Raw genomic sequence first — 27,853 nt, forward strand, 5'->3', positions numbered from 1 at the left:
TAGTGCTAAAAAACTTGCATCTTATAAAAATTTATTTAAATGGGATTAGCAACCATTTTAACTTATTGCATAAATAAGTGAGGATATTACATTTTTTGAACGTTTCTATTATTTAAATTGCTACCACTTAATTTATACATTGGAATCTATTTGGTAAAACCATGTTTTAAACAATATTTCTCAAAAATAGTACATATTCTTTTCAGAGATGGCTCAATAAAATGTAAGTTTTCTGACAAGACTCAATATTATTATCAATATTTTCAGTATTTGAATTTTTAGTTCCAGTATGCCAACTGCATTATGGTTTTGTATATGCCTACTTTGTCACTTTTTTTTTCTAGCAATAACAATGTAATACTTCTTAAAGGACACTTTATTCTAGTGTTATACAAGTACTATGATTGTTAATTTTTTTTCTTTTCGGAGAGGTTTTCGCTATAGGGCGTGTGCACTCGCCAGAAAGCCAGAGAGAGACAGAGAGACAGAAAGCGAGAAATCATCCCCCAGGGGGGATGGCCACGCTGCAATCCTTTCTCCTCCATTCTCCTCTCGGGATCTGGGGCATGCACGCACAAGCACCCGGGGTGAGTTTAAGCCACTGGGTCTGGGACTCAAACCGTGGTCGACTACATGGGAGTCCAGCGACATAGCCATTACGCTAACCGCTGGTCCTGTTAAATATTTTCAAAATGTTATCCCTGATATTGTTTTTGTTATATTTTACATTGTTATATGTATGTATACATTACTGAAATTTAGCAAAAACTCAGTTTTGTTGACTATAGCAAGCATCAGTATTTTGCTTTGCAATCAAGTGTGATTAGACACACATAAAATGAAATGTGTAAGATTAACCTTATTTAAAGGTCTTTGAGGAACTGCCATATTGTTCTCCACAGTAGGGTAATGGTCAAATAGACCTTCATAAAACTAGAAAATTAGATGAAATATTAGGAGACAAAAGATGGACTAATCTCTGGGGCTTGCAGTTTGCATGGTGAATGTGGAAGTTCACTGGTAAAACTCATCTGGAGAAGAATCCGGCAGCATCTAGAAGGCAGACAACTACACACCTTTTGATGCAGCTCTCTAGACACGAGTACATACAGAGTGACTTCAAAAAGTTCATGGAAAAGTAGAATCAAAGTATGAGTTGTTTTGGTGCAAAAATTTATGAAATCTATGTATAGTTTCTTCATAGTATACATTTTCTATGAGTTTTTTGGAAGACCTCTCATATCTATATAAAGCCCTGAAATATTTTTACACTTAGGTACATAAATAAATCTGGACATTGTTTCAACTGCAATAAAAATTAGGAAAAATATTATGAGATGAATAAATTGTGATATATCTATTCAATGGAAGTCTATATAGCAGAGAAAATGAACTCCTAGGAACGCAGTTGTCAATATGTATGCATCTTGGGACCAGCAGTTGGCGTCATGGCTATGTCGCTGGACTCTCATGTAGTCGACCACGGTTTGAGTCCTGGATCCAGTGACTTGAATTCACACAAGGCGCGTGTGCATGCATGCCCAGGATCCTGAGGGGAGAATGGAGGAGAGGGGATTGTGGCATGGCCATCCCCCCTGGGGGGTGATTTCTCACTTTCTGTCTCTCTATCACTGCATCTTATAAATGCAACACTGAACAAAGTATTAAGTTGCATAAATATGTGTGCGTTACCACTTAGATTGAGTTCATAAACAAGGAATGCAATACTGTGTATGGGTTACCAATAGCACATGCGTTTTAAAGGATTAAAAGAATGTATGAAAATGTGAAATATCAAATCCGTCATAGTCATGATTGCAGGGTAGATGTGTTTAGGAAGAATTACACAAAGGGTGTTCGTTGTGTTGGTAATGGTAATATTTAATTTCTTCTTCTTTTTTTTCCCCCCTTTGGAGAGGTTTTTGCTTTAGGGCATGTGCACTCACCATAAAGACAGAGAGAGACAGAGAGACAGAAAGCGAGAAATCATCCTCCAGGGGGATGGCCATGCCACAATCCCTTCTCCTCCATTCTCCTCTCAGGATCTCGGGCACACATGCACACGCGCCCAGCATAAGTTTAAGCCACCGGGTCTGGGACTCGAACTGCAGTCGCCTACATGAGAGTCCAGCGATAGCCACTATGCCAACTGCTGGTCCCTGTAACATTTAATTTCTGAAGCTATAAAGCAGATATACAAATTTTTATCATATTCTTCTCTATATATTTTTGTGTATACCAAATATTCAAAATAAATTTAAATAAATAACAGAAATTACAACCTAGGTGTGGGTTGTGGTAAAAGCAAAAATAAATAGACAAAGACAGAAACATCAGGTTTTTTTTTTAAACTAAATGTATAAAATTACATATGGGGAAGTATAACTAATAAGAACCATTGTTTCTAACATTTGTAGAACACGCAATCACTACATGATACAAATGTCGATGGAAAATATTTTATAACCTATTTTATATAAAGTCCATGGATTATTGCAATTATAATTGTTCATATCAAGTTATTTATAAAGCACTCCCAATTTAAAATGGTGATGGTACATTTAGTATTCTAAATTATAAAGAAGGTTAAAACAGAAAACAGGCAACCCTAAGCAATTGAACTGGGTTTGGGTCATCTTTCCAGGCACAGAGATGTTAGTCTGAGGGTCTCTGGAATATTCCCCATTGGAGGATATGCCCCTCACCCATCTCTCTAACACAGAGTGTCAGATTCTTAATGAAAAATACATACTAGTGAAAAATCTAGTGAGGAGAACCTCAGGAGATGAAACTTACAAATTAATTGGTTTGATGGGTGCCAAGAAAGATCTTGTTTGAAATCTGTCCCAGAGTCCACCGACCATCTAAAATCATCATCAAAACGAATGAGAGATATTTAATGAGCGTGTTTATCATTATTTCTAGTTTACAGCTCCAGTGTCCTTAACAGGCCTCTCCATTCACAGCCTGCCTCTCTACGAAAAGCACCTTCTAGGTCTCCCTGGCATCTCAGGGGCTCGTGGAGGAGGGACTCCTGGTCTCTGCTCTCAGTCTCCCACTGCCAGTTTGCTTGCTCATAGCTGGAGTCTGCCTCTACCCTCCTCCTTCAGATCTTAGTCCATGTGAAAGATCTGATTTCAGTTTCTAGATACTGGGTTATTTTGGATCCACCATAGCCTACACTCTGCAGCCCAGATCTATCCCCTGTTCCCGCCCAGCCCTACACCTCCTCTTCTCTGGGAAGGACTCTGGATATTAAGATAATTCAATATGAAATATGTAACAAAATGACCAATTTTCACAAGATAGAATGTTTTGAAGTATGTAGAGATCCTTAAGAAAATAGTTTGATGGAACCATACATTTTTTTTCTTTTGTTCTTTAGTTGATTTTAACTTTTATGTGAAATTTCAGGTTTCAGGCTTTGTATTAAAACTGTTTTTCTTTTCGCTTCTTATTTTTCTTTTCTTTTAGTTATACGGTGCATGCGCTCAACAGATGGGGTGGGGATGGGGGCTGAGAAATCACACCCCAGGGCAGATGGCCACACTGCAATCCCTTCTCCTCCATTATTCTCTCAGGATTTTAGGCATGCACGCACACGTGGCCAGCATGACTTTCTTTTCTTTTTTTTTTCTCCAAGAATTATTTTATTTAACTTTATTTGCTCATTCGTTTTAATTTGACCAGAGAGGGACAGAGTGAGAGACAGAGAGAGAAAGAGTGAGACAGAGAGAGGGAAAGTGAGAAAGCAAGTTGCCAAGTCCAGGTTGGCCATGTGAACCATGGTTGGCCATGTGAACGTCTAGCACTCTCAGCCACCAAGCCACCTGCCAGCCCCAACCCAGAATGATCTTCAAGCCTCCAAGTCTGGTACTCAAACTGTACAGCCATGTGGGATCCAGCACCTTAACCACCATACCACTTGCTGGCTCATTTTCCTTTTTGATTATTATTTTTCTCCCTATAAACTGAAGAGATCTTACAAGATAATGTGAGCTTTTTCCTGGGGTCAATAGACCTCTTAGGAACCCATGTTAAGAACAGTATTGCAATATAGTTGCTTTCTTTATGACTCCTGTGGATTTTCTATATTAAACAGACTTCATTATGAGAAGTAAACCAAGGGCCTGGCCGAACTTGTACAAGGTGACATGGCACAGCGGGATGAGGGAGTCAATGAAGGCAGAAGGGTCTTTCTGAGCACAGGGCATCCAGATCAGTGTGGAGAGGTCAAACATGGGAGCCAAGATCAGACCTGAAAAACACGTTGGATTTAGCCTGACATAAACAGAGTAAGGAAGGCAGTGCATCACAGCAAAACATCAGATCTGACACGGAGCATGCAGGCCTGAGAATCTGAAGGGAGCTCAGCAGAGACAGGACAGAATCTCGTGTGGAGTGGTTTTTGGAAATTAAGTCAAACAGCAAGAGGGAGAAAATAAGGAACAGATGAGGCTGAGAAGAGGACTGTGGGAAAATAGTGGGGTATGGGCCAGGTTAAGAAGTATGGATTTTATTTTACAAAACATGGTGGGTTTACTAAGTGAAATTCAGAGAAAGTTCTCTGGCTGTAGCATGAATACAATTATTCGGTGTGACTAATTCTTTTTGATATTCAGAAATGGAAGGAATAGACGTTTCTGACAAATGGGTGTGCTTAACACAAAAGATAACATCGGATAGCAATCCACGACTCATAATTTACCAATTTACCTTGAAGAGTACAGAGCCAAATTGCAGCATCTATTCTAAGAACTGCCACCAGCATAGGTTATCTGGTGCGGTCTCTAAGCATCTCCCTGTCTTATTATTTACTCATTCTTCCATGATATTCAAAATGAACACAAGTTTTGCAAATGCCTTTTGATAAAGAGATAGTCTTTAAATAATATATGAAAATTTCCAATATGGGTAATATTAAGGCATTTGCAAGTCAACAATGACTTTCATCATTACGAAACTTTCAAATCCTAACTCAACTTCAACTATGTATGTCCATGATTTTTTTTAAAAGACAACTTAATTTTTTAATAGGTAAAGGATTTAAATAGACGTAACATTTTTTTCAAGAATGATGCAGGATTGGCCAATAAGCACGTGAAAGGATGCTCAACATTTTTAGTCATTAGGGAAATATAAATCAAAATAATAATGAGATACCAATTCATACCCCTTAGTATGGCTATAATCAAAAAGACACATTGCAGCCTCCAGGTTAAGGGAACTGGATCATACATGGCCAACTGCTATTGGAATCTTGGTCCCAGTGGCTTGAAAAACATACCAGATGTTATGTGTGCATGCATGCCCCAAATCCCAACAGACTGAAGAAACAGAGGAGAATGGACCATAGCATGACCATGCCCATTGGAGGGTGCCTTCTCTCTCTCTCTCTCTCTCTCTGTCTGTCTCTCATGAATGCACACACTCTCTGGCAATTAAAATTAAAAAGAAGATAATAAAAAGTGTTGGTAAGGATGTGGAGAAATTAGATCTTCATACGTTGCTGGTAGAGATGTGAAATAAAAGTTGCTTTGGAAAACAATCTGGCAGTTATTTAAAAGATTAAACATACAGTTATAAGACTACTCCTGGGTATCTACCCAAAAGAATCAAAAACATATTCCACACAAAAACTTACAGATGAATGTTCACAGTAGCATTATTCATAATATGCCAAAAAGAGGAAACAACCCATGTGGCTATCAAATGATTAGATCAACAAAAGATGTAATACTCATCAATGGAATGTTGTTTGGCCATGAGTACCAAAGGAATTAGATCCTCATACATGCCACAATACAGATGACCTTAACAACAGCCAGCATGACTTTCTTTTCTTTTTTTTTTCTCCAAGAATTATTTTATTTAACTTTATTTGCTCATTCGTTTTAATTTGACCAGAGAGGGACAGAGTGAGAGACAGAGAGAGAAAGAGTGAGACAGAGAGAGGGAAAGTGAGAAAGCAAGTTGCCAAGTCCAGGTTGGCCATGTGAACCATGGTTGGCCATGTGAACGTCTAGCACTCTCAGCCACCAAGCCACCTGCCAGCCCCAACCCAGAATGATCTTCAAGCCTCCAAGTCTGGTACTCAAACTGTACAGCCATGTGGGATCCAGCACCTTAACCACCATACCACTTGCTGGCTCATTTTCCTTTTTGATTATTATTTTTCTCCCTATAAACTGAAGAGATCTTACAAGATAATGTGAGCTTTTTCCTGGGGTCAATAGACCTCTTAGGAACCCATGTTAAGAACAGTATTGCAATATAGTTGCTTTCTTTATGACTCCTGTGGATTTTCTATATTAAACAGACTTCATTATGAGAAGTAAACCAAGGGCCTGGCCGAACTTGTACAAGGTGACATGGCACAGCGGGATGAGGGAGTCAATGAAGGCAGAAGGGTCTTTCTGAGCACAGGGCATCCAGATCAGTGTGGAGAGGTCAAACATGGGAGCCAAGATCAGACCTGAAAAACACGTTGGATTTAGCCTGACATAAACAGAGTAAGGAAGGCAGTGCATCACAGCAAAACATCAGATCTGACACGGAGCATGCAGGCCTGAGAATCTGAAGGGAGCTCAGCAGAGACAGGACAGAATCTCGTGTGGAGTGGTTTTTGGAAATTAAGTCAAACAGCAAGAGGGAGAAAATAAGGAACAGATGAGGCTGAGAAGAGGACTGTGGGAAAATAGTGGGGTATGGGCCAGGTTAAGAAGTATGGATTTTATTTTACAAAACATGGTGGGTTTACTAAGTGAAATTCAGAGAAAGTTCTCTGGCTGTAGCATGAATACAATTATTCGGTGTGACTAATTCTTTTTGATATTCAGAAATGGAAGGAATAGACGTTTCTGACAAATGGGTGTGCTTAACACAAAAGATAACATCGGATAGCAATCCACGACTCATAATTTACCAATTTACCTTGAAGAGTACAGAGCCAAATTGCAGCATCTATTCTAAGAACTGCCACCAGCATAGGTTATCTGGTGCGGTCTCTAAGCATCTCCCTGTCTTATTATTTACTCATTCTTCCATGATATTCAAAATGAACACAAGTTTTGCAAATGCCTTTTGATAAAGAGATAGTCTTTAAATAATATATGAAAATTTCCAATATGGGTAATATTAAGGCATTTGCAAGTCAACAATGACTTTCATCATTACGAAACTTTCAAATCCTAACTCAACTTCAACTATGTATGTCCATGATTTTTTTTAAAAGACAACTTAATTTTTTAATAGGTAAAGGATTTAAATAGACGTAACATTTTTTTCAAGAATGATGCAGGATTGGCCAATAAGCACGTGAAAGGATGCTCAACATTTTTAGTCATTAGGGAAATATAAATCAAAATAATAATGAGATACCAATTCATACCCCTTAGTATGGCTATAATCAAAAAGACACATTGCAGCCTCCAGGTTAAGGGAACTGGATCATACATGGCCAACTGCTATTGGAATCTTGGTCCCAGTGGCTTGAAAAACATACCAGATGTTATGTGTGCATGCATGCCCCAAATCCCAACAGACTGAAGAAACAGAGGAGAATGGACCATAGCATGACCATGCCCATTGGAGGGTGCCTTCTCTCTCTCTCTCTCTCTCTCTGTCTGTCTCTCATGAATGCACACACTCTCTGGCAATTAAAATTAAAAAGAAGATAATAAAAAGTGTTGGTAAGGATGTGGAGAAATTAGATCTTCATACGTTGCTGGTAGAGATGTGAAATAAAAGTTGCTTTGGAAAACAATCTGGCAGTTATTTAAAAGATTAAACATACAGTTATAAGACTACTCCTGGGTATCTACCCAAAAGAATCAAAAACATATTCCACACAAAAACTTACAGATGAATGTTCACAGTAGCATTATTCATAATATGCCAAAAAGAGGAAACAACCCATGTGGCTATCAAATGATTAGATCAACAAAAGATGTAATACTCATCAATGGAATGTTGTTTGGCCATGAGTACCAAAGGAATTAGATCCTCATACATGCCACAATACAGATGACCTTAACAACATGATACTAAGTATAAGGAGCCAGATGCAAAAGGCCACAGAGTGCGTGATTCCATTTTAAAAAATTGTACAGAATAGTCAAGTCTATAGGAAATAGATTAGTGGGGCCGGCAGGTGGTGCGGTGGTCAAAGGTGCTGGACTCCCACATGGCCGATTCAAGTCCCAGACCTGGTGGCTTTCCCTCCCACTTGCCTTCTCTCTCCCTCTCTGTCTCTCTCTGATCAAACTAGAAAATAATAATAATAAATAAAGTTAAATAAAATAATTCTTCAAGAAAAAAGAAAAGAAAATAGATTAGCAATTTCCAGAGACTTGGAGGAGGGGAGAAACTGCTAACAGGTATAGGGATTCTTTTTTTTGAGATGATGAAAATACTTTAAAATTAGGTGTGCACAGTGATGATGGTAGTTGCACACCTTGTTAATATACTAAAAGTCACTGAATTTTACTTTATAAGAGCATGAGTTTTATAGTATATAAATTATATCTCAATAAAAAGGTAAAGTCAAAATAATTATTCATGCTTCATGGATCCTAAAACTACAATTTTTTTCACTTTTTTTCTTGAAGATGACTGCATTTTATTATTAATTTTAATTATTATTTATACATTTAGTCACTATACGTCATTTAGATTATAAAGAGACTTTACCTAGCATGATATACACCTCAGTCCAGCCCAGTTGAGAATACTATATAAGTCCTTATCAACAAATAATAAACCATATCTGTGTCCCACAAATGTCTTACCTCTCTATTTTTTACCCCAAATTTAATTTCCTACACTCTTCCTCTCTCACACACTTTCCACTTTGTCTCTAGTGTCCATAACAATTTTAAGTGCTTATATGGTCTCCAGTCTTTCAGTCTCTACCATAGAGTGCGGACAGACAGTATATGTTAGGTGGAGACATACAATGTCTCTCTACATGATTCTTTAGGTAAATTCTAACAATAAAGATAAGTATTGTTGGTGACAAAGTTTCACTAACAGTAGTAAATGCATGCTTGGAATTTAGCCTGACCTAAATGGAGTAAGGAAGGCAGTGCATCACAGAAAAATACCCCTCGGGTGTCTGCTGACCTGGGTTATTGCTGGCTCCCTTTCATATCTTTTCAGTGTAAAACACTGTGAGATGAGATCAGCAGCTTTTTCCAGTGTGGTTTCTTCTGGATCAAGTTTTGGTGGTAGCATCTTGTCCCAAGGAACAACTTCATAAGCTCTACAAAATTATTAAAAAGGGACATTTCATGAAAAACACACATTAAAGTGGTATAGTCATAACAATATCAAGTCCTGAGCTAGGCAGAATGATAAGATGACCCCCTAGATTCCTGCTCCTTGGTGTTCACACCATGTATAATACCCTCTCCTGGAGAGTAGGCAGAATGAGTGAATAGGGGGGAATAGCATTCCTGTGATACGTGACTTTATATGGCAGGTGGGATGCTAATTAATTATATGTAACTAAGGTCCCTAATCAGTTGTATGTGAGTTTCTCAAAAAGTGGATTTTTCTGAGTAGGTTTGACTTACCATGTTGAGCTGTAAAAAGAGACAAAACAAATAGCAGGTGCTCTTTTACCTCCCTTAAAGAAACCCCTCATGTATATTACAGCTGCAATGAACAGAGCTCTGACAACACCCTGGATAAGTTTGGGAGCTGAAAACCTAGCTCCAGTTGACATCTGGATTCCAACCATGAAGACAAACTCCTGAGTTATGAACCCAGGCAGGACATACCTGGACTTCTGGCTATAGAACTGTGTGATTATAAAATGTGTTAAATTGGTTAGAATCTCTCATACAGCAGAAAAACAATGCATATACTTATAGGCATTTATAGTTTCCAGAAAATTTTCATTTGACTGTTTTAAAAAAAACCATGGGGGTTAGCAGGTGGCATGGTGATTAAGAAGCTGGATTCCCATATGGTTGACTGTAGTTTGAGTCTTGGATCCAATGGCTTGAAAAACATGCCAGGTGGGTGTGCCTACATGCTCAAACCCCTGAGAGGAGAATGTAAGAGAAGGGATTATGGCATGGCTATCCTTCTAGGGGGTGAAATCTCACTTTCTCTCTATCTGTCTCTCTACTGTGGGGAAACACATCCTATGGAAAAACAAAACAAAACAAAATCTATGAAAGTATGGCTCTGAACGTTGATTTTGTTTGCTTACGGTCACTTAGTTATTGATAGTTGAAGTCAGAATTCAATCCAGATCTGCCTCGAAAGATTCAGAGACATCTTCTCATTCCCCAGTAATGCAACCAAGTTTTATGAATCATCACAAGGACTCTAGACAGCCTACTAAATGTGAACTTCAAAAAATTCATGAGAAATATTGTTAAAGTAAAAGTTTATTTTGGCAAAAAAAGTTTTGAAATCTACGGGTAGTTTTTTCACAATAAACATTCCAGTGAGGATGGCCACGTCATAGTTCCTTCTTCTGCATTCTCCTCTCGGAATCTTGGGCATGCACGCACAAGCACCCAGTGTGAGTTTAAGCCACCGGGTCCAGGACTCGAACTGTGGTCGACTACATGGGAATCCAATGACATAGCCATTACACTAACTGCTGGTCCCATAGTTGCTACTTTTTTTTTTTTTGACAGACATACGTAACAGATTCAGTGAAATCAACTCCTATTTGATCCTGAAACAACCTTAGTCCAAAGACTGCTTTGACAGAGTAAATGGGTCTCCAAATCCTTCCCCTGCTCTATACAAACTTGTACTAGAGCAATTTTCATTCTGCAGGCAAAGCATATCCTTTCAAATAATTCCCATTAGTCAAAGTCAGCATTCACTCTACAAATATTTATTCAGAAAGACTATATTTCTGGACCTGTGCTAGGTATTTAGCAGAAAAGAGTGAATAAAAGCTAAAGTAAAAATTGTATTTACCACATAGGAATATTGTAAAGTTTAAAGAACATGATATTGATTAATGTTAAAAGATTCAGAGACATCTTCTCATTCCCCAGTAATGCAACCAAGTTTTATGAATCATCACAAGGACTCTAGACAGCCTACTAAATGTGAACTTCAAAAAATTCATGAGAAATATTGTTAAAGTAAAAGTTTATTTTGGCAAAAAAAGTTTTGAAATCTACGGGTAGTTTTTTCACAATAAACATTCCAGTGAGGATGGCCACGTCATAGTTCCTTCTTCTGCATTCTCCTCTCGGAATCTTGGGCATGCACGCACAAGCACCCAGTGTGAGTTTAAGCCACCGGGTCCAGGACTCGAACTGTGGTCGACTACATGGGAATCCAATGACATAGCCATTACACTAACTGCTGGTCCCATAGTTGCTACTTTTTTTTTTTTTGACAGACATACGTAACAGATTCAGTGAAATCAACTCCTATTTGATCCTGAAACAACCTTAGTCCAAAGACTGCTTTGACAGAGTAAATGGGTCTCCAAATCCTTCCCCTGCTCTATACAAACTTGTACTAGAGCAATTTTCATTCTGCAGGCAAAGCATATCCTTTCAAATAATTCCCATTAGTCAAAGTCAGCATTCACTCTACAAATATTTATTCAGAAAGACTATATTTCTGGACCTGTGCTAGGTATTTAGCAGAAAAGAGTGAATAAAAGCTAAAGTAAAAATTGTATTTACCACATAGGAATATTGTAAAGTTTAAAGAACATGATATTGATTAATGTTAAATAGTCCAGTTATGGGTCCATCATGTTTTTGTTGTATGTATGAATTCATTTTAAACACACTGATTCTAAAGTTACTGTGCCAGAAAGAACTGCCAAATCAAATAAAATGTTTTTAATTTTAAAGACAGGCTAAAAATAATACAATATTTTAATTATAGTAGAGACATCAGTGTTGCATTTTTCTGACATGAAATGTGACCAACTTAAGCAATTAAGCTGTGAGTAGAATCAAAGCTTGAAAGACGTCTAGTTGTTTGAGTCTCTAATAAATTTTATGAACATTTAATAGAATGTTACATGGAGGTTATAAGCTTTTATAAAGAGAGACTACTACATATTATGACTTGGTACTTTGTTTCCTAAAACACTGCTATATCCTAAGGATCATGAACTTCACCAAAATATTATTTTCTAAAATGACCATTGGAATTTCTTTTCTGATAAAAATCAAGATAAGAATACAAGAAGCAATGTACCCCAAAACCTAAGAGAAGCTTAGAGGCAATGTAGTTATTGCTTTGTGTTTTTAATTTGAGAAAATTGAGGGCCAAATGATTGGAGGATGCCAATGTCCCATATCTAGCAAGGAGACAATTTTGGAGCCTTATCATCGGAACCTGAGACTGCAAACAAACAGTACTCTTTTTCTCAGCTTATTCTAAAACTCTGAAATCCAACTTTGTGTCATGTAATCCTTCCTATCTTCATAAACTCTGTGGGATAGTAAGTATCTGTATGTGTATTTCGTGAAACTGTATTTGGTCATGTTTATGCCTTCAAGTTGCACAGGAAAAAAATAAAGTTGAAATCTAAAGCGTATCTACAGTGCTCAAGGATAGTGGGCAGATGTGAAGTGCTTTGCAGGATACACATCTTGCTCCTTCTCTATTCTCACTGCTGCCTCTGTTTTCCTCTCCTTCCATTTCTCCATGCCATGCAGACAAGGCTTCCAGCCTTTCGCTCTGCTGAACTGAATCCCATGACCCATTTCCAAGCCTCACCTTACTTAATTGCCTGATGTGAAAAAAGTTCATCATGCCCTCCTTCCTGGAAAAACATTTTCTGAATTGGTCTTCTAGTCACTAGACGCTTTTCATTTACCTCCTACTTTACTGATTGCTCCTTCTTTGGTCTGTTTTCCTAATTCCTTTTTTTTTTTTTAAGTTTTTGCCATAAGGTGCATGTACTTGCTGGAGACAGACAAAAAGAGGAAAACTGAGAAATCACTCCCAAGGAGGGATGGTCACACTGCAATTCCTTCTCCTCCTGGGAAATGGACACCCCCCCCTCCTCCCAGAGTGATTTTTCAAGCCACCGGGGTCCAGGACTCACTACAGTTGGCATGTGCGAATGCAGCACCTTAACCACCATGCACCTGCTGGTCCTCTTTCTTCTTTTTTGTTTTTAAATGTGAAATTGCCAAGACTCAGTGTTCTTCCCCTCTCTGACTATACCTTCCTTCGTCACCATCCAGAGCCATGGCTTTACGTACTCTTCTCTAAGCTGTGACACTCAGGTATATTCCTCTAGCTCAGACCTCTCCCAACTGCAGATTTATATAACCCACTGTTCACTTGACATATCCACTTGCATGTGAAATGGGCATTTTTATGTCCAATAAACCTAAAATTGACCTCTTCCCCCCAATACTTGCCCTGCCTCTCTTTATCCTGTGATATAATGATAAACTTCAGTTCATCCATCCAGCTGCATAGGCCAAAGCCTTAGAATCATTCTTGATTCCTCCTTCTTTCAGTTTAATATCTCCAACCAGGAAATTGTACTGGTTCAACACTCAACATAAATCCAGAAGGTAACTACTACATAGAAATTCCTCTACTATCACCCTATCCAAGCTACCATGATCTCTGTTCTAGAATGACAGCAGTAAACCCCTAACAGGTCTCCTGGTTCCACCTCCTGCATAATCTACTTAGAACATGGCAGCTACTGGATTACTTCTCATATGGAAGTGTGATGCTGCCACTTCTCTGCTAAAGCCTTATGTCACTCAGAGTCATGTCACTTTTTTTTTTTTATTAGAGAGATTTTTGTTATAGGGCTTGAGTGCTCACCAGAGAGGCAGAAAGTGAATCATATACACCCCGCTCCACCACCCTGGGGAGATGGCCATGCTGCATCCCTTCTCTTTCATTCTCCTCTCAGGATTTTGGGCATGCATGCCCACACACCTAGAGCGAGGTTTCTTGTTGTTTTTTTTTTGTTGTTGTTGTTGTTTGTTTGTTTGTTTTGTTTTTGTTTTTGAGAGGTTTTTCCTATAGGGCAGGAGCACTCCCCAGAAAGACAGAGGGAGACAAAGAGACAGAAAGCGAGAAATCATTTCCCCAGGGGGATGGCCATACCACAATCCCTTCTCCTCCATTCTCCTCTCAGGATCTTGGGCATGAGCACGCATCCCATGTGAATTTAAGCCACCTGGTCTGGGGCACAAACCACGGTCAACTACCAGCAACATAGCTATTATGCCAACTGCTGGTCCCATGCCCCGAGTGAGTTTTAAGCCACCAGGTCTAGGACTTAAACCGAGGTTGATTACATGGGAGTCCAGCGACCTAACCATTACTACATCTGCTGGTCCCAATCACAACTCTTAACATATTTTGCACGACCTAGTTCCTAGAATTTCTTGAACTTCTTCTGTTACTCTCCCTCTTTCTGACCTTTTCTAGCTACTTTGGACTCTTGTTCTGCCTCAGCGCTTTAAGCACACTTCCGACATGGGGCATTTACTCCGCATTCACCTTGAAACAGTCACTCCAAATGCCTCCATGGTTGCTCCTTCACAGATAACGCCTCCTGATCTTGTGATAATCTGTCACACAGCAGTAGAAAACCAAGGCATATGTTTATACAACTTAAGGTTCACAAAAAGTTTTCATTGGACCTTCACAAGAAAATGAAACCATGGCTCCAAATATTGCACTCCTGATCTTGTCTCATTCTACCTTTTAGTTTTATTCTTTTTAATAGATTTATCACCTTCTACTTACTTTCTTCCCATGTTTTCTTGCCTACTGTCTCTCTTCCTGTGGAGAGAGCTCCTAGAAAGCAGAGGTCTGGTTTGCTTCACTCACTGTTGCGTTGTGTAACTTGGGACACAGACTCATAACCGGTATTCAGTGTAGTTGCCAAGTGACTGGATGAATTCTCCTCCATTAAGCCATCTCCCTTCTCGTTTTCTGGGGCACTGCACACTTAATCTGTTGCCCTCTCTTACCGCTTCCTTTCTGTTTTGTTTTATTATTTTATGAAACACAGATGTTCTTTAAGACTCTTCCTTGACTTTTTAAACATTTTTATTTGATCTACTTTACTTTTTAAAGTTTTTTGTCAGTGCACATGCACTCACCAGAGAGGAGCGATACAGAGAGACAGTGAGATGAAAAGTGAGAAATCACCTCCATGGGGGGTGGCTGCGCCACAATCTTTTCTCCTCCATTCTCCTCCTGAGATGTTGGGCTCATGCACACGTGTGCCCAGAGTAAGTTTCAAGTTCCTGGGTCTGGGACTCAAACTGCGGAAGGCTCTGTGGGAGTCTAGTGCCATAACCACTACACTACTTGCTGTTCCCCTTTGACATTCATTTTAGCAGCCAACAGGATTACGTAAATGCCTATGTGTCATTTTCCCTGAGCTACTCATTCAGGACCCAGGATATTGTAGACACAAAAAAGATGTGCCAATGACGATAGTGAAGTATCTTTTAAAATCAAAATTCTATTGGAAAAAAATGCTTACTTTTGTGTAGAGGACTTGTAAAATGACTCCTTTGTATTGTATTTCTTAATTGGTTGAATGGACTGTTCACTCTCATCCTAGAAGGCAAGGAGAATAATAAGTTAAAAGAGACCATGTATAAATAGGAGTTGCTATTGTTTACTAGTCATCATTTTCTTTTTTCTTCTTTCTTAATTTTTTCCCAAGGACCTCTCACATTGTCTAGATCTAATACTTCCCTACCGTCATGGTGTAGATGGTGGTTTGTCTCCCAAACTTTCCTGTTTTTGAACTTGATGTTGGGAGGGAGCGAGGCCGTGGGAGCAGTGAGTGGATCATGATGACTGCGTCATGGAGGCAGCACTCCCCTGAACAGGCCAGAGATGTCTCCGAACCAGTGAGTCCTGTCTCTGTGTGAAGGGTTTAGTTTTCATGAGGGTTGTTGATATAAAAGAGGGAATTTCCTGAAGCTCTCTCTCTCTGCTCATGCCTACCATCCTCTGTGCTTCCTTAGGCCATGCGGTGTGTTGACTGGCCAGATGCACCATCAGACTTCTTGGGCGCCAGGATTGAGAGTTAATAAAAACCCTTTATCTTTATAAACCAACCAACCAACCATTCCATTCTCAGATAATCCTGTTAGCAAAGCAAAAGGGGACCAAGGCACCTACTTTCCCTGTTTTGTTTTTGGAAACTTACATTCTTTTTATAGTCCTATAAAGCTTAAATTAAAATGTACACAGTTTGTATTAAAGTTAATGGAAAATAAGAGTTTTATGAGAAGTCTCTTAAATTTTACACATTGTCAAATGATCTGTTTTAGCACCTTGTAATGAAAACATTTTTAAAAGTCTTGTTCTAATAATATAGGAGTTTAATTCTGAGACTCTTCTCTCTCCCTTCCTTATTTTGCAAAGATAATTATTATTATAATCATTATTATTATGATACTATTTTAGGAAACTTATTTGCTAGTATTATCATATGATTACTATTTTTATAGGTTACCACTTAGATTTTTGATGTTATTTTTCCAGTTCTTTGTCTATTTTTGTTTCTTTTATCCTACTACTCCCACCCCTATGTTCTTGTTTCCATTTTCATTTTATCAAAGTTCAATTTTTGGTAATTCGTATAAGGATGTGATCTTCCAGCTCTTAACTCACTTTCTCTTTTGAATAATACTGAATTCTCGTTCACTAGCTATGAATCTAACAGGTATCTCTCATTGACTTCTGAACTGTATTGCTTTTAAAAGTATATGACTTTACTTACTCACGGATATTTTGAATCTCCCCTACCCTTGCCTCTAGTCCCTCATCCCATTACATTTAGGATATCTACTGTCTCCTGATTTTTCTATAGTTTCAATATAATTTGTTTAGGACAGGATATGTATTTTGTTTATCTGGCTTAAGACTTATGTTTCTTTGATCTGAGAATTCATGGCTTACATCAAATGGACAGTTCTCCATCTTTATCTTTTTTGTCAATAAATTGTCTTCATTCTGTTCTTTTGTAATTCCTAGCCAACAAATATTGAAATCTCTCATTCTGTTTTCCAAGTCTTAATTTTTGCATCACTTCACCTCTTCTCTTCTACTGCTATGACTTGCCTATTTATTACCTCCTTTTCACTTGTTTCTATTCTATATTTAAACCTTGTTGTTATATTTTTTAATTTCATCAAAGCTATATCGCATGAAATAATTAGTTTTCTCCTTTATTTTATTAATATGTTGAATTACATTGATTTTTCTTTTTAGAGAGAGATTTTTGCTATAGGGCACATGCCCTTGCTCAAGAGACAGAGAGAGAGAATGTGAAAAATCACCCTCTAGGGGGAATGGCCATACCACAATCCCTTGTCTTTCCTTCTCCTCACAGGATTTTGGACACATGCACATGTGCCCAGCATGAGTTTTAAGCTGCTGGATCTGGGAATCAAACCATAGTCGATTACGTGGGAATACAACTAGGTAATCATTATACCATCTGCTGGCCCCTACACTGATTGATTTTTGAAGGTTAAATGAGTATTTGTAGTCCTGAGATAAGATGTACCTGAGCACGATATACCATCTTTTTTATAAATTACTATTTTTGATTTGCTAGTACTTTGTAAACATTTTTGTGTCTCTGAATATGAGGAATTAATCTGTATTATTATATTTTTTGTTGTATCTTTGGCTGGACTTGTTATATTAGATTAAGTTAGATTCCTAATTCTTTTTTTTAAATCAAAAATAATTTTATTCTTTTCAGGACATACAATTATAAGCATTAACCATAATGGAAATATTGACATCTAGACTCCTATCTGATGTCTACTCGAATATATTTTAGTCATTTATTTTATTCAGTATCAAAAGTATACAATTTGTAAGTATGAAGTGTTATGAATTCACAAAGTAGACATATCGCTTAACCAAAACTTGTCGAAAACCAAAATATCATTAGTATCCCAGAAACTTCCCTTTGACCACATTTCTAGTGACTATTTCTTCTACGGGAAGTCACTGTTCAGGCTTAAAACAGTAAAGGTAAGCTCTGACCATTTTTGGGCTCCATATAAACATAATAATACAATGTATGTATGTATATATTTGTATTTAACTTACTTAAGACTGATATATTTCTTTCTAGAATATTTGATAAAATTCACTAGTGAGACCATCTAGGCCTGACGTTTTCACTGTGGGAAAGTTTTTGATTTAAAAAAAAATTTTTTTTCAACAGATTTTCTAATTCTATTTCATCTATTAATAGTATCAATTTTGGTAGGTTGTATTTTGAAAGGATTTTATTCATTTCATCTAAGGTGCCAAATTAATTGTGAAAGTTTGCAATATTCTCTTATTTTTCTTTTAGGGTCATAGTAATCCCTGTTTGGGACGAGCAGTTAGCATAATGGCTATGTCGCTGGACTCCCACGTAGTCGACTGTGGTTTGAGTCCCGGACCCGGTGGCTTAAACTCATGCCGGGAGCGTGTATGTGCGTGCCCAAGATCCCAAGAGGAGAATGGAGGAGAAGGGATTACGGCGTGGCCATCCCCCCGGGGGGTGATTTCTTGCTTTCTGTCTGTCTGTCTCTCTCTGTCTGTCTGGCAAGCGTATGCACCCTATAGCAAAAACCTCTCTCTCAAAAAATAATAATAATAATAATCCCTGTTTAATTTCTTACATTGAAAATATGCATTCTCTCTCTTTTTTATGATGGAAATTAGAGATATACCACTTTCATTGCTCTTTTGAAATTAAAAATCTGCTTTGTTAAAAGAAATTTTAATTGAGAAATAAAATTTTTATATGTTGAAGGTATAAAACATGATGTTTTGATATACATATTGTGTAATTACTAGCACAGTTAAGTTAATTAAAACACCACTCATATCATTCAACACCACTTACATTCAGATGAGTGTATGTATATGTGGTGATGACACACAAAATCTGTTCTCTTAACAATTTCAAGTAAACACTACAATATTATTAACTATAGTCACAGCACTATACATTAAGTCCCCAGAACTTACTCATAACTAAAAGTTTGTGCCCTTTGACCAGTCTCTCCCCATTTCTTTTACCTCTAAACTCTTTTTTTTTTGGAGAGGTTTTCACTATAGGGCGCGTGTGCTCGCCAGACAGAGAGAGACATAGAGACAGAAAGCAAGAAATCACCCCCCAGGGGGGATGGTCACGCCGCAATCCCTTCTCCTCCATTCTCCTCTCGGGATCTTGGGCACGGATGCACACCCGCCTGGCGTGAGTTTTAAGCCACTGGGTCCGGGACTTGAACTGCAGTCAACTACGTGGGAGTCCAGCAACATAGCCATTACGCTAACTGCTGGTCCCCCTACCTCTAAACTCTTGTAACCATTGTTTTACTCTGTTTCTATGCAGAATTCCTGTTTCCGTGCCTGGCTTATAACATAAGCTCTCCAGGTTCATCTCTGTTGCAAATCTCAGAATTTGTTCTTTTTTTAATTTAATTTTGTTATTTATTCATTTATTTTAATTTGACTAGAAAGAGACACACAGAAAGAGAGAGAGTAAAGGAAAGTGCAAAAGCAAGCTGCCAGGTCCAGGTGTCGAACCAAGGTTAGCCATGTTGGAGTCTAGCACTTTAATCACCATGTCACCTGCTCGTCTCACTTATTTTTAAATGATAGAATAATATCTTAATGTACATCTATACACACCACATTTTCCTTATTCATCCACCTGTTGGTGGACACTTAAGTGGGAAACAAGTTCTGGATTTTTACACTTTTTCTCTTTCATATATTCTCTATTTCATTGACTTTGTGTGTCCCGCTTTGTGGAAATTGCACCTCAGATCAGTTGTTCATTATTTTTAAGTCCACAATGATTTTTTGCTTTGTTTAAATTTGATGACTTATTGTTCCCACACTACATGTATACTAAGAAGTCATAATTTGCATGTCCACCTGGTGCAGACATGAAATTCTAATTTTTCATGGCTAGTATCTTGTATTTTCCAATACATTGCCTTGGTCAAGCAGCCAATGTCTCTTTTGTGAGTAAATTTGTATTCAAATTCTTATTTTGTTATGAGACAGTCCTTTTGGGCACCTGAATTTATGTAGTAAACTTTATTCCCAGTGTCTACTGTGAGGGATTCTGAGACTTTACTCCCTTTTCTTTGTAGGTATTAAAATCCTAGTCCTAGTACTACTTGACTCCAGACAGATCAACTTTCATTTCTCATTTCTAGAGTAAAAGAAACCCACTCTTTATGTTAGTCCATGACCTCAGTTTAATGACAAGTCGTAATTCCTTCTCACTAGTTCTTTGCTGAGTCTTGCCTAAATGATGTAAAGTTCTCTGTGCATTTTCTGGGACAAGGGCTTAAAGCTAGAGTGTGTATCTCTTTGACTTCTCTTTCATTCTGACAGACTATGCCCACTCTTGTGCCATGTAAGTTGAAGCTGTACCTATGTATGTACTTGTACAAGAAGATAGAGTGCAGAAAAGCGTCATGGACCTTTGTACTATTCTATGAAAGAGAATGAACTTCATATTGTTAAATCTACAGCATATTTGGGACTCTGTTACCCACAAATGCATCTATGAGAAAGTTGATGTACGCTCCAGCAACGTTTTTAGCATCAGATTTGGTTTTCTTTTCTGACATCTGGAACTCCCTTTCCTTTCTTGCTTTGGAGCTCAGCTATGTATTTAATTAAAAAATTTATTTATTGCCTTAATATATCTGAAAATGACAGAGAATTTATGGCAGCAGCTCAGTGTTTGACAGTTCTAGAAGTATGCTTCCTAATCTCAAACTCCAGAATTGTCACAGTCAGAGTTGGATTACTGTAGATATAACCAATGTATTATTTACTTTTAACTAACTAAAAACTATATGCTTTGGTGGTTAGAATTTACCAATTTACCAGTTTTGCGTTTACAGTTGTACATCACATGTAGATCAACAATAGGCTGCATATATGACAATGGTTCCGTAAGATTCTACTAGGCTACACCATATAACTTAGGTATGCAGTAGGCCATAACGTTTTCATTATTTTACTTGCAACCATTATGTGCTCTTTGGTTTGTAGTAAACATGTACAGGTGTTTTGTTTTAATTTAGCTTGACAATCTCTTTTTAACTGGAATATTTTAACATTTACATTTAAAATAAGTGCTGATTTATCAATAGATTATGTCTAAATCAAAAGTACTAACTTTTATTTTTTTTTTTGGAGAGATTTTCACTGTAGAGCGCGTGCGCTCGCCAGACAGATAGAGAGAGACAGAGAGATAGAAAGCGAGCACCCCCCAGGGGGGATGGTCATGCCGCAATCCCTTCTCCTCCATTCTCCTCTCGGGATCTTGGGCATGCACGCACACGCGCCCGGCGTGAGTTTTAAGCCACCGGGTCTGGGACACGAACCACCGTCAACTACGTGGGAGTCCAGCGACATAGCCATTACACTAACTGCTGGTTCCCCTGTTCTCTCTGTTTGAGAAGCATTTTTTTATCTGTCTTTCTTTGGATTGATTTCCCATTGTTCTGTTTCATGTTTTTCTATTAGATCAGTGCTTATAAACTACAATGTAAATACTTGTTTAATCAAAGACTAATAATAGTACTTCCATTTTTCCTCTAGGAAATGTAAATAACTTCTAATTCTTAAACTCAGAAAATATCTAAGTTAAAATTTTGGCTTTATATTTACTTTTGTCTGATCAAAAGTCAGTTACTTCATATCACCAAATCCTGGCTTTCTCATAACATGAGAGGAACAATAGTATCTAGTTTAGAATGAGAGACTGAGACAGGATTGTTGTTCAAGAGATGAGTGGCAGGAGAGCCCTCGGGTAAAGGGGAGTGAGGAAGCTAGGATGGCAGAGGGAAAACAAGCTAGTGAGGATGCAGACTCTCCCAGAGACTAGCTTTAGTCTGTCTTTTCAAAGAAGTTAGTCAGTCCCTAGTCAACTCTGAGGGGGACAGTCTAGGAAGTTGTAGTCCTTCAGGCTGGTGGCGATTATCCCTAGGGTCCTCATCATTTGGGCACCCTTGATAGTAAGGGGGTCCTGTTTGGACATCACACAAATCTACTCCTCACTTCTACTTAGCCATGTTGTGGAGATAGCACAATGTTGTGCATAATGTACAATGACTGCAAAGGTCTACACAATGTCTGGGTCATAAGAAGCACTTTATAAGCAGTAGCTATTTTCTAAAGCACAAAGCATCAAACACACAGACAATTAAATAATCTGCTTATAGATATTGTATAACACTACCCCATAAGAAAATCTTACTGTGGATGTTGTCTCCTCATCAAATGCATATGTGTGAGTTACTGAGCATGCTTCATGTTGGGGTTCTAAAGGAGTAACTTTCAGGGGGCTTGTCCAACCTGAAAACAACAACAAAAAAACCCGTGTGTTTTAGGCTAAAAACACAATAAAAAATTCTCCTTACGTGAGAAATACTTTCTATTAAAATGCTAAACTGTGGTTTGTTAATTGACTTTCTTAATGGTTATTTAATAACTTTTCTGGATCTCTCAGCAGTGAGAACAGAATTGCTTTGGAATTCACATGGTAACAATCATAATAGTGCAGAATTGCTTGCTATTTATTACTTCCTATTGGAAGAAACCTGTTGGGTACTATAAATCTGTGTATATGCCTGTAGACATGCTGGGGATGGTGGTGACACGAAGAGAGTTTTGTAACTATCTAGATAATTAATAAATTGGAAGTGCTAAGAAACTAGCAAATGTACAGGCAGCCTTCAGATAGTAGTTACTATACCATAAATGGAAGCTGATAAGAATGCAAAGATGAAATAGAGGGTTCTTTGTTTTGATGTAGCCATGAGCAGATGAAAAATACAGACATATAAGTATGTAATTTCAATATTATATGATACTGCAGTAAGAGTTGAGCTGACAGTGTTGTGGGAGTGCATAGGAAGGACATCTAAACCAACGAGATGGTCAAGAGTTAGGGACATCCTCCTGAAAATGACATCAGATCTAATCTTGAGAATTGAATAGGACTCAGATTAAAAAAGGGAAGAGGAGAAGGTGTATGCATTCCTTCTGGAAGGAAGGACTGGGGAGAGAATTTTGTGGATCATTTTGATTATTCTTCCCTATTCTTAACTTTCTCCAGCTTCTCTCCATGCAGAAGTGGCAGAAACCATGGATCTCTACCACTCCAACACCTGGTGGCCTCTCTTTCTCCAAATATTTTCTCCTTATTACTTTGGTCTATGGTTGAGTGCTGAAGAGGAGCTATGGAAGAGCAGGTGCAGCCTCTGGCATCAGAACAAGCTTAGCATCTTTTACTGTATCATTTGGCCTTTTCATTTTCGTATGTTCAAGGATGTTATCATCTGGCTCAGCTATGGCAGTGCACACTCCTAAGACATGATGCTCTGATGACTGAGACCATGTGGAAGGTCTGGGTTGTATTTCTGGTCCAACCTAAGACGTCCTGGTTTGGATTTCTGGCCCATTCTAAAGGCTGGGCATTGTTGCAGCATGCACCAATAATCCCAGAAACTTAGAAGGCTTAGGTAGGAAGATTGCAAGTTCCAGGCTGTCTTGGGCAACATTGTGAGATGCTGTCCAAAGAACAGCTGGAATGCACATGTTTGACCTAGTTGGGAGGTTGAGGCAGGATGATCGTGACATGACCAGATCTGGTCTTTAAAAAAAACGTTAATCTCTTCATTTCTTGCCAGCCAGACAGACTTCCATACAGGAAATTGTCCCTAGGATTTTATTTTAAAGAGGTTTTACTAGTCCCGGATGAGGGCTGTGACCATCTAAGGGAGTTCTTACAGAGAAATCAAGGGTGCTGATGTCAGGAAGGGCTCATAAACTCTGACTTCAGGACTGTGGAACTATTTCAGCACAGATTGCTTCTCCTCAGCTCCAATTCTTACTGGGTCTCCAAAATTTATTTGTAATTACCTTTTCATTTAACTACAGTCTTGCAAACTAGCTTATAACCACCAACAGGTTTATTTATTTATGGAGAACAAATAAGGCTTGCTACTCAATTATTAAAGTGATACATAAACTCCCTTGTGCTAAAATAAGGCTATCCATATATCTAGAATAGATTATCTGTTGCACTACATCCTGTGTTAGTCACTTAAACTAATACTCTTTTTATTTTTTAGTTTTTGCTATAGGGTGTATGTGCTTGGCAGAGAGATGAGAGAGAGAGAGAGAGAGAGAGAGAGAGAGAGAGATATCACTCCCATGCTCCAGGGAGGGTAGCCATGTCAAAATCCCTTCTTTTCCAAACTCTTCTCAGGATTTTGGACCTGCACACAAATGTGCCTGGTGTGATTTTTTTTTTTTCAAGTTGCTGGGTCTAGGATTTGAACTGCACCACTAGTCATGTGGGATCAAGTCTCTGTACTACCTGCTGGTCCTAAATACCTTTTTTTTCCCTTAGGAAAAAAAAATCAAGTTTTGTTTTATGTTTATCAAAACTATTCTATCTTTTCCTTACAATCTGTAATTTAAAAGAGCATCTTGTTCATTATTTATAATTTTATGTTAATTTAACTGTTAAAATACTAAATCTTATATATATCCTCTTCTCTGTTTGATGATGTATAAAACATCTATGTTTTTTTCTTTACCTCCAAGTCTTGCTCTGATGGAAACATCTGGTACTGCCCTGGAATTCCATTTCCTGTCCTGTTGAAGTTCTTCTGATAGAATTTTTTGCCTTTTTATTGTTGTTTGAAATCCTGTGTCTGGTCTGGGTACTCGATGTTGAGGTTTCACATCACTGAAACTCACTAGGTTTGGTATGCGTTTGCCAATGCCAGGCTTTAAATCAGCATCACCACCAGCACTCATAAGCCCCGAACAGGAATCACCTAAAGGCACATCATCCCTGAGTGGAAATAATGGGTATTCTGACCCATATGGTGGGGGATATGGATAGTATAAATGATAGCCTGGCAAGACTGAAGGGGGATACGGATGAAATTTAAGAAAAGTAGTGTTGAATTTCTTTTCGAATCTGTTAGAGTTATGTCTGTCCTCAAATCCTTTCACAAAAGGCATGTTCATTTTTCTGAACAAATCACAGTAGTGTGGGTAATCTCTGTGTTCAACAGTCATTGCTCCTGGAAGGATGGACCTTCCAGGGATACTTATCTTTCCAGGTCTGTTCTCCACCTCCATGTTCATGGCTTTTCTCTTTAGAATTTTTGATGACTAAATTAAGCACTTCAGATGTCTTGTTTCTCTTTAACTACATAAACTATTATATTTCCAATAACTGAAGATTAGGATTGATCTGGCATAAAACTACAAATTCAGTTTTTTAAATGTTGGTAGAGTAGGTTTATTATAATTATCTTAGGTAAATTTTTTTTTCCTCCACCAAAAGTAAGAGCAGTAAAGTAATAGGGCAAAAGAAAAAAAGAAAGCAGGGCCTTTGTTGCTTGGCAACAGCTAGAATTCTAACTCTGAGCCATTCATTACGTACATCATAATTTAATTCTTAAGAAAAACAAAAAAAAAGGACTTGATAGTAATATTTTCATGATAATTTTCTCTCCAGTGCTCAGAAAAGTTGTGTTCACTTACATATTTTTAACTTTTCCTTAAGTTGATGTTCTAGAATATATGTTAAGTACTAAAAAGTAGCTAATCTAATGGCATTATATTTTTAAAAAGTACATATGTGACTACAATTAAGTATTTACCACACAGGTATAGTGACTAAATCATAAAACTTGCTATCTAAATAAATGTATATTTGAATATACTTTAAAACAAACATGTATTATAGTGAAGTTAAATAAATATACCTAACTTTCACAGAAAACAATTTACGAATTATAGTCAAAGTACGAGGTCATCTTTTACATGCCCTAAATTATGTTTACTTCACAGAATGCTATCATGATGTCCACAGTAATGAGTTTTGAACTAAATTTCAGCAGTTATTAGCCCATTACAAAATACAGCTCATTTAAATCATTAATATACTGGTTCACTTAAAAATTCTTCTCAATAAGATAATTTGGTTTTGCATAAAACTGCTATCACAGGAATTACAAATATTAGAATTCAAAGCTCAAAATTCATTCCATCTTAACTATAGAAGGCTGCAAAAAAGGCAACATTCTAGTTTTGAAGAGCTAAACTGATAATATGTAAATCAGACCAACTGTAAATCAGCAAGGAATATCTGTGGTTTAACCAGAATGTCTGTGCCCTATCTAAAGTCATTAGATTTCTGAGATATACTACTAAACAAGGGGAAGGTTGAATTAGGTAGTTAAGCTATCAGTTTAAAGTCCCTCATTCAGGAGCCAGCCGACCATGGTGGCTTCAAACTCATGGCAGGCATGTGTGCGAGCATGCCAAAATCACAAGAGGAGAATGGAAGAGAAGGGACTGCCACATGGCCATCCCCCAGGGCAGTGATTTCTCACTTTCTATCTCTCTCTGTGGTGAGAGCAAATGCCCCAAAGCAGAAATTTCTCTCTCTCTCTCTCAAAAAATGATTAAGTCCCTCATTCAAAAATTAATATATTCAGTGACTCTGTTTAGTATACTCAGGAGCACTAATTTCTTCATGTTAAATATGACAACTCCCTTATGAGGCATTTTGTTGTTGCACAGGCAACAAAATGCATTTTCACCAACTGCATAACATTTACTTCCATTGCAGCTTTGTTCTTATTTCCTTCCAGTGATAGGGAAGTAGAAGAATGATTTCTTTTGATTTCTATCAAACAAGTTTTGATTAAACTGTCTCTTTGGCTGAGGAAAATAATAACCTTCGTCGGTTTGCAATAGAAACGGAACTGTTACAAAAGTCAGATTAACAAGAGAAAACAAAAATAATTTTATTAAGGTGTATTTCACATATACATGGGGGTCACCCAGAATAGGAGTACTTCTCAGAGAGGTGGCTTTGAATTCCAGTTGATATGGCATCTTCAACAAAGAACAGTACATTTTTTAAAAGGTGACAAGATAATGGAATAACACTTCTCGTATCTTTAAGTAGCAGCTTTGGGGGTTGGGGAGAAGTCAAACAAATGCAGATAACCGTTATTTAGTAAAGTTTGTTCATTCCTCTGGAATCACCACCAGGCTGATCAGAGTCTAAGGCTATTTTCAAGGATTAACTGGTTCTTCCGGTAGGGAGAAGAAGCAGGGGAACTTGAGTCTTTGTAAATCTTTCTTGATTTTAAGTAGAGGGCAAAGAGCTCCCCTATATCTGCTTCTGTCTTCATTTTAACAATCCTGCGACAGACATATTTCGGTCTCCCACAATAGACAGGTAATTTATGTTTTTCTGAAAGATGGTCTTCCAGGCTGAATATTCCATGGATGTCAGCTACCTCTTCGGTAGTTTCCTCGGTTCTTCTACCAGGCTTCTCTGCGGAACTAAAGGGTTAAATTCCCACCAGTGTGCAAAGCATTTCTGTCCCAATTAAGTCCCACACATCTACAATGGTGCTAGTTTCTGACATGAATACATCCAAGTAATCCTCTGAGGGCTATACGTGTATTTACTCATAAATTCTCCTTATCTGTGGCTGAGATTCAACCTGCGTCCATCCCCCTCCCTCTCGCCATTCCCGCAATCCAACACCTGCCCACGGCCCCGGCGGAAGTGTCTGAGAGTCCACCCAGTCCGTCCTTCCGGTCCGCCGCCCGCCAACTTCCGGCGGCGGGTGGGCGCGCGGAGCGTAACGACCTTCTGCGCTGACGGTCGGCAGGTGGCGGCGGCGTGTGGATGGAGGCCTCCGCCCCCGGCCGGGCTTGGCGGGGCTGGCGGCGGACTCGGGTCCGGGCCGCGGGCTCCCGGCTCTCCCCGGCCGCCGTCCTCCTCCTTCTCTTCGCCTTCCTT

At 38.3% G+C, this 27,853-nt stretch overlaps 2 protein-coding genes across 3 annotated transcripts in view; one reads left to right on the forward strand and one right to left on the reverse strand.

Moving 5' to 3' along the window:
- The window catches only part of SPMIP7 (sperm microtubule inner protein 7), a 47,077-nt gene extending 21,740 nt beyond the window's left edge, over positions 1–25,337 (reverse strand). Inside the window, exons 1-5 of one of the 2 annotated variants that reach the window (XM_006161805.2) lie at positions 24,609–25,337; positions 22,259–22,356; positions 15,482–15,558; positions 9,124–9,262; positions 2,797–2,864 (exon numbers count right to left, since the gene is read on the reverse strand). In XM_006161805.2, the coding sequence (XP_006161867.1) occupies positions 2,797–2,864; positions 9,124–9,262; positions 15,482–15,558; positions 22,259–22,356; positions 24,609–25,167 (941 nt within the window). In that variant the 5' untranslated portion in view covers positions 25,168–25,337. The remainder of the gene's footprint in view (positions 1–2,796; positions 2,865–9,123; positions 9,263–15,481; positions 15,559–22,258; positions 22,357–24,608) is intronic. The other variant, XM_006161806.1, reaches the window with a different exon arrangement.
- A 2,328-nt stretch (positions 25,338–27,665) lies between these two features.
- ZPBP (zona pellucida binding protein) overlaps positions 27,666–27,853 on the forward strand; it is a 90,240-nt gene continuing 90,052 nt past the window's right edge. Inside the window, exon 1 of the mRNA XM_027765628.1 lies at positions 27,666–27,846. Coding sequence (XP_027621429.1) covers positions 27,740–27,846 — 107 coding nt within the window. The 5' untranslated portion in view covers positions 27,666–27,739. The remainder of the gene's footprint in view (positions 27,847–27,853) is intronic.

Source organism: Tupaia chinensis, unplaced genomic scaffold (assembly GCF_000334495.1).
Source record: "Tupaia chinensis unplaced genomic scaffold, TupChi_1.0 Scaffold139072_1, whole genome shotgun sequence".
NCBI lineage: Eukaryota > Metazoa > Chordata > Mammalia > Scandentia > Tupaiidae > Tupaia > Tupaia belangeri.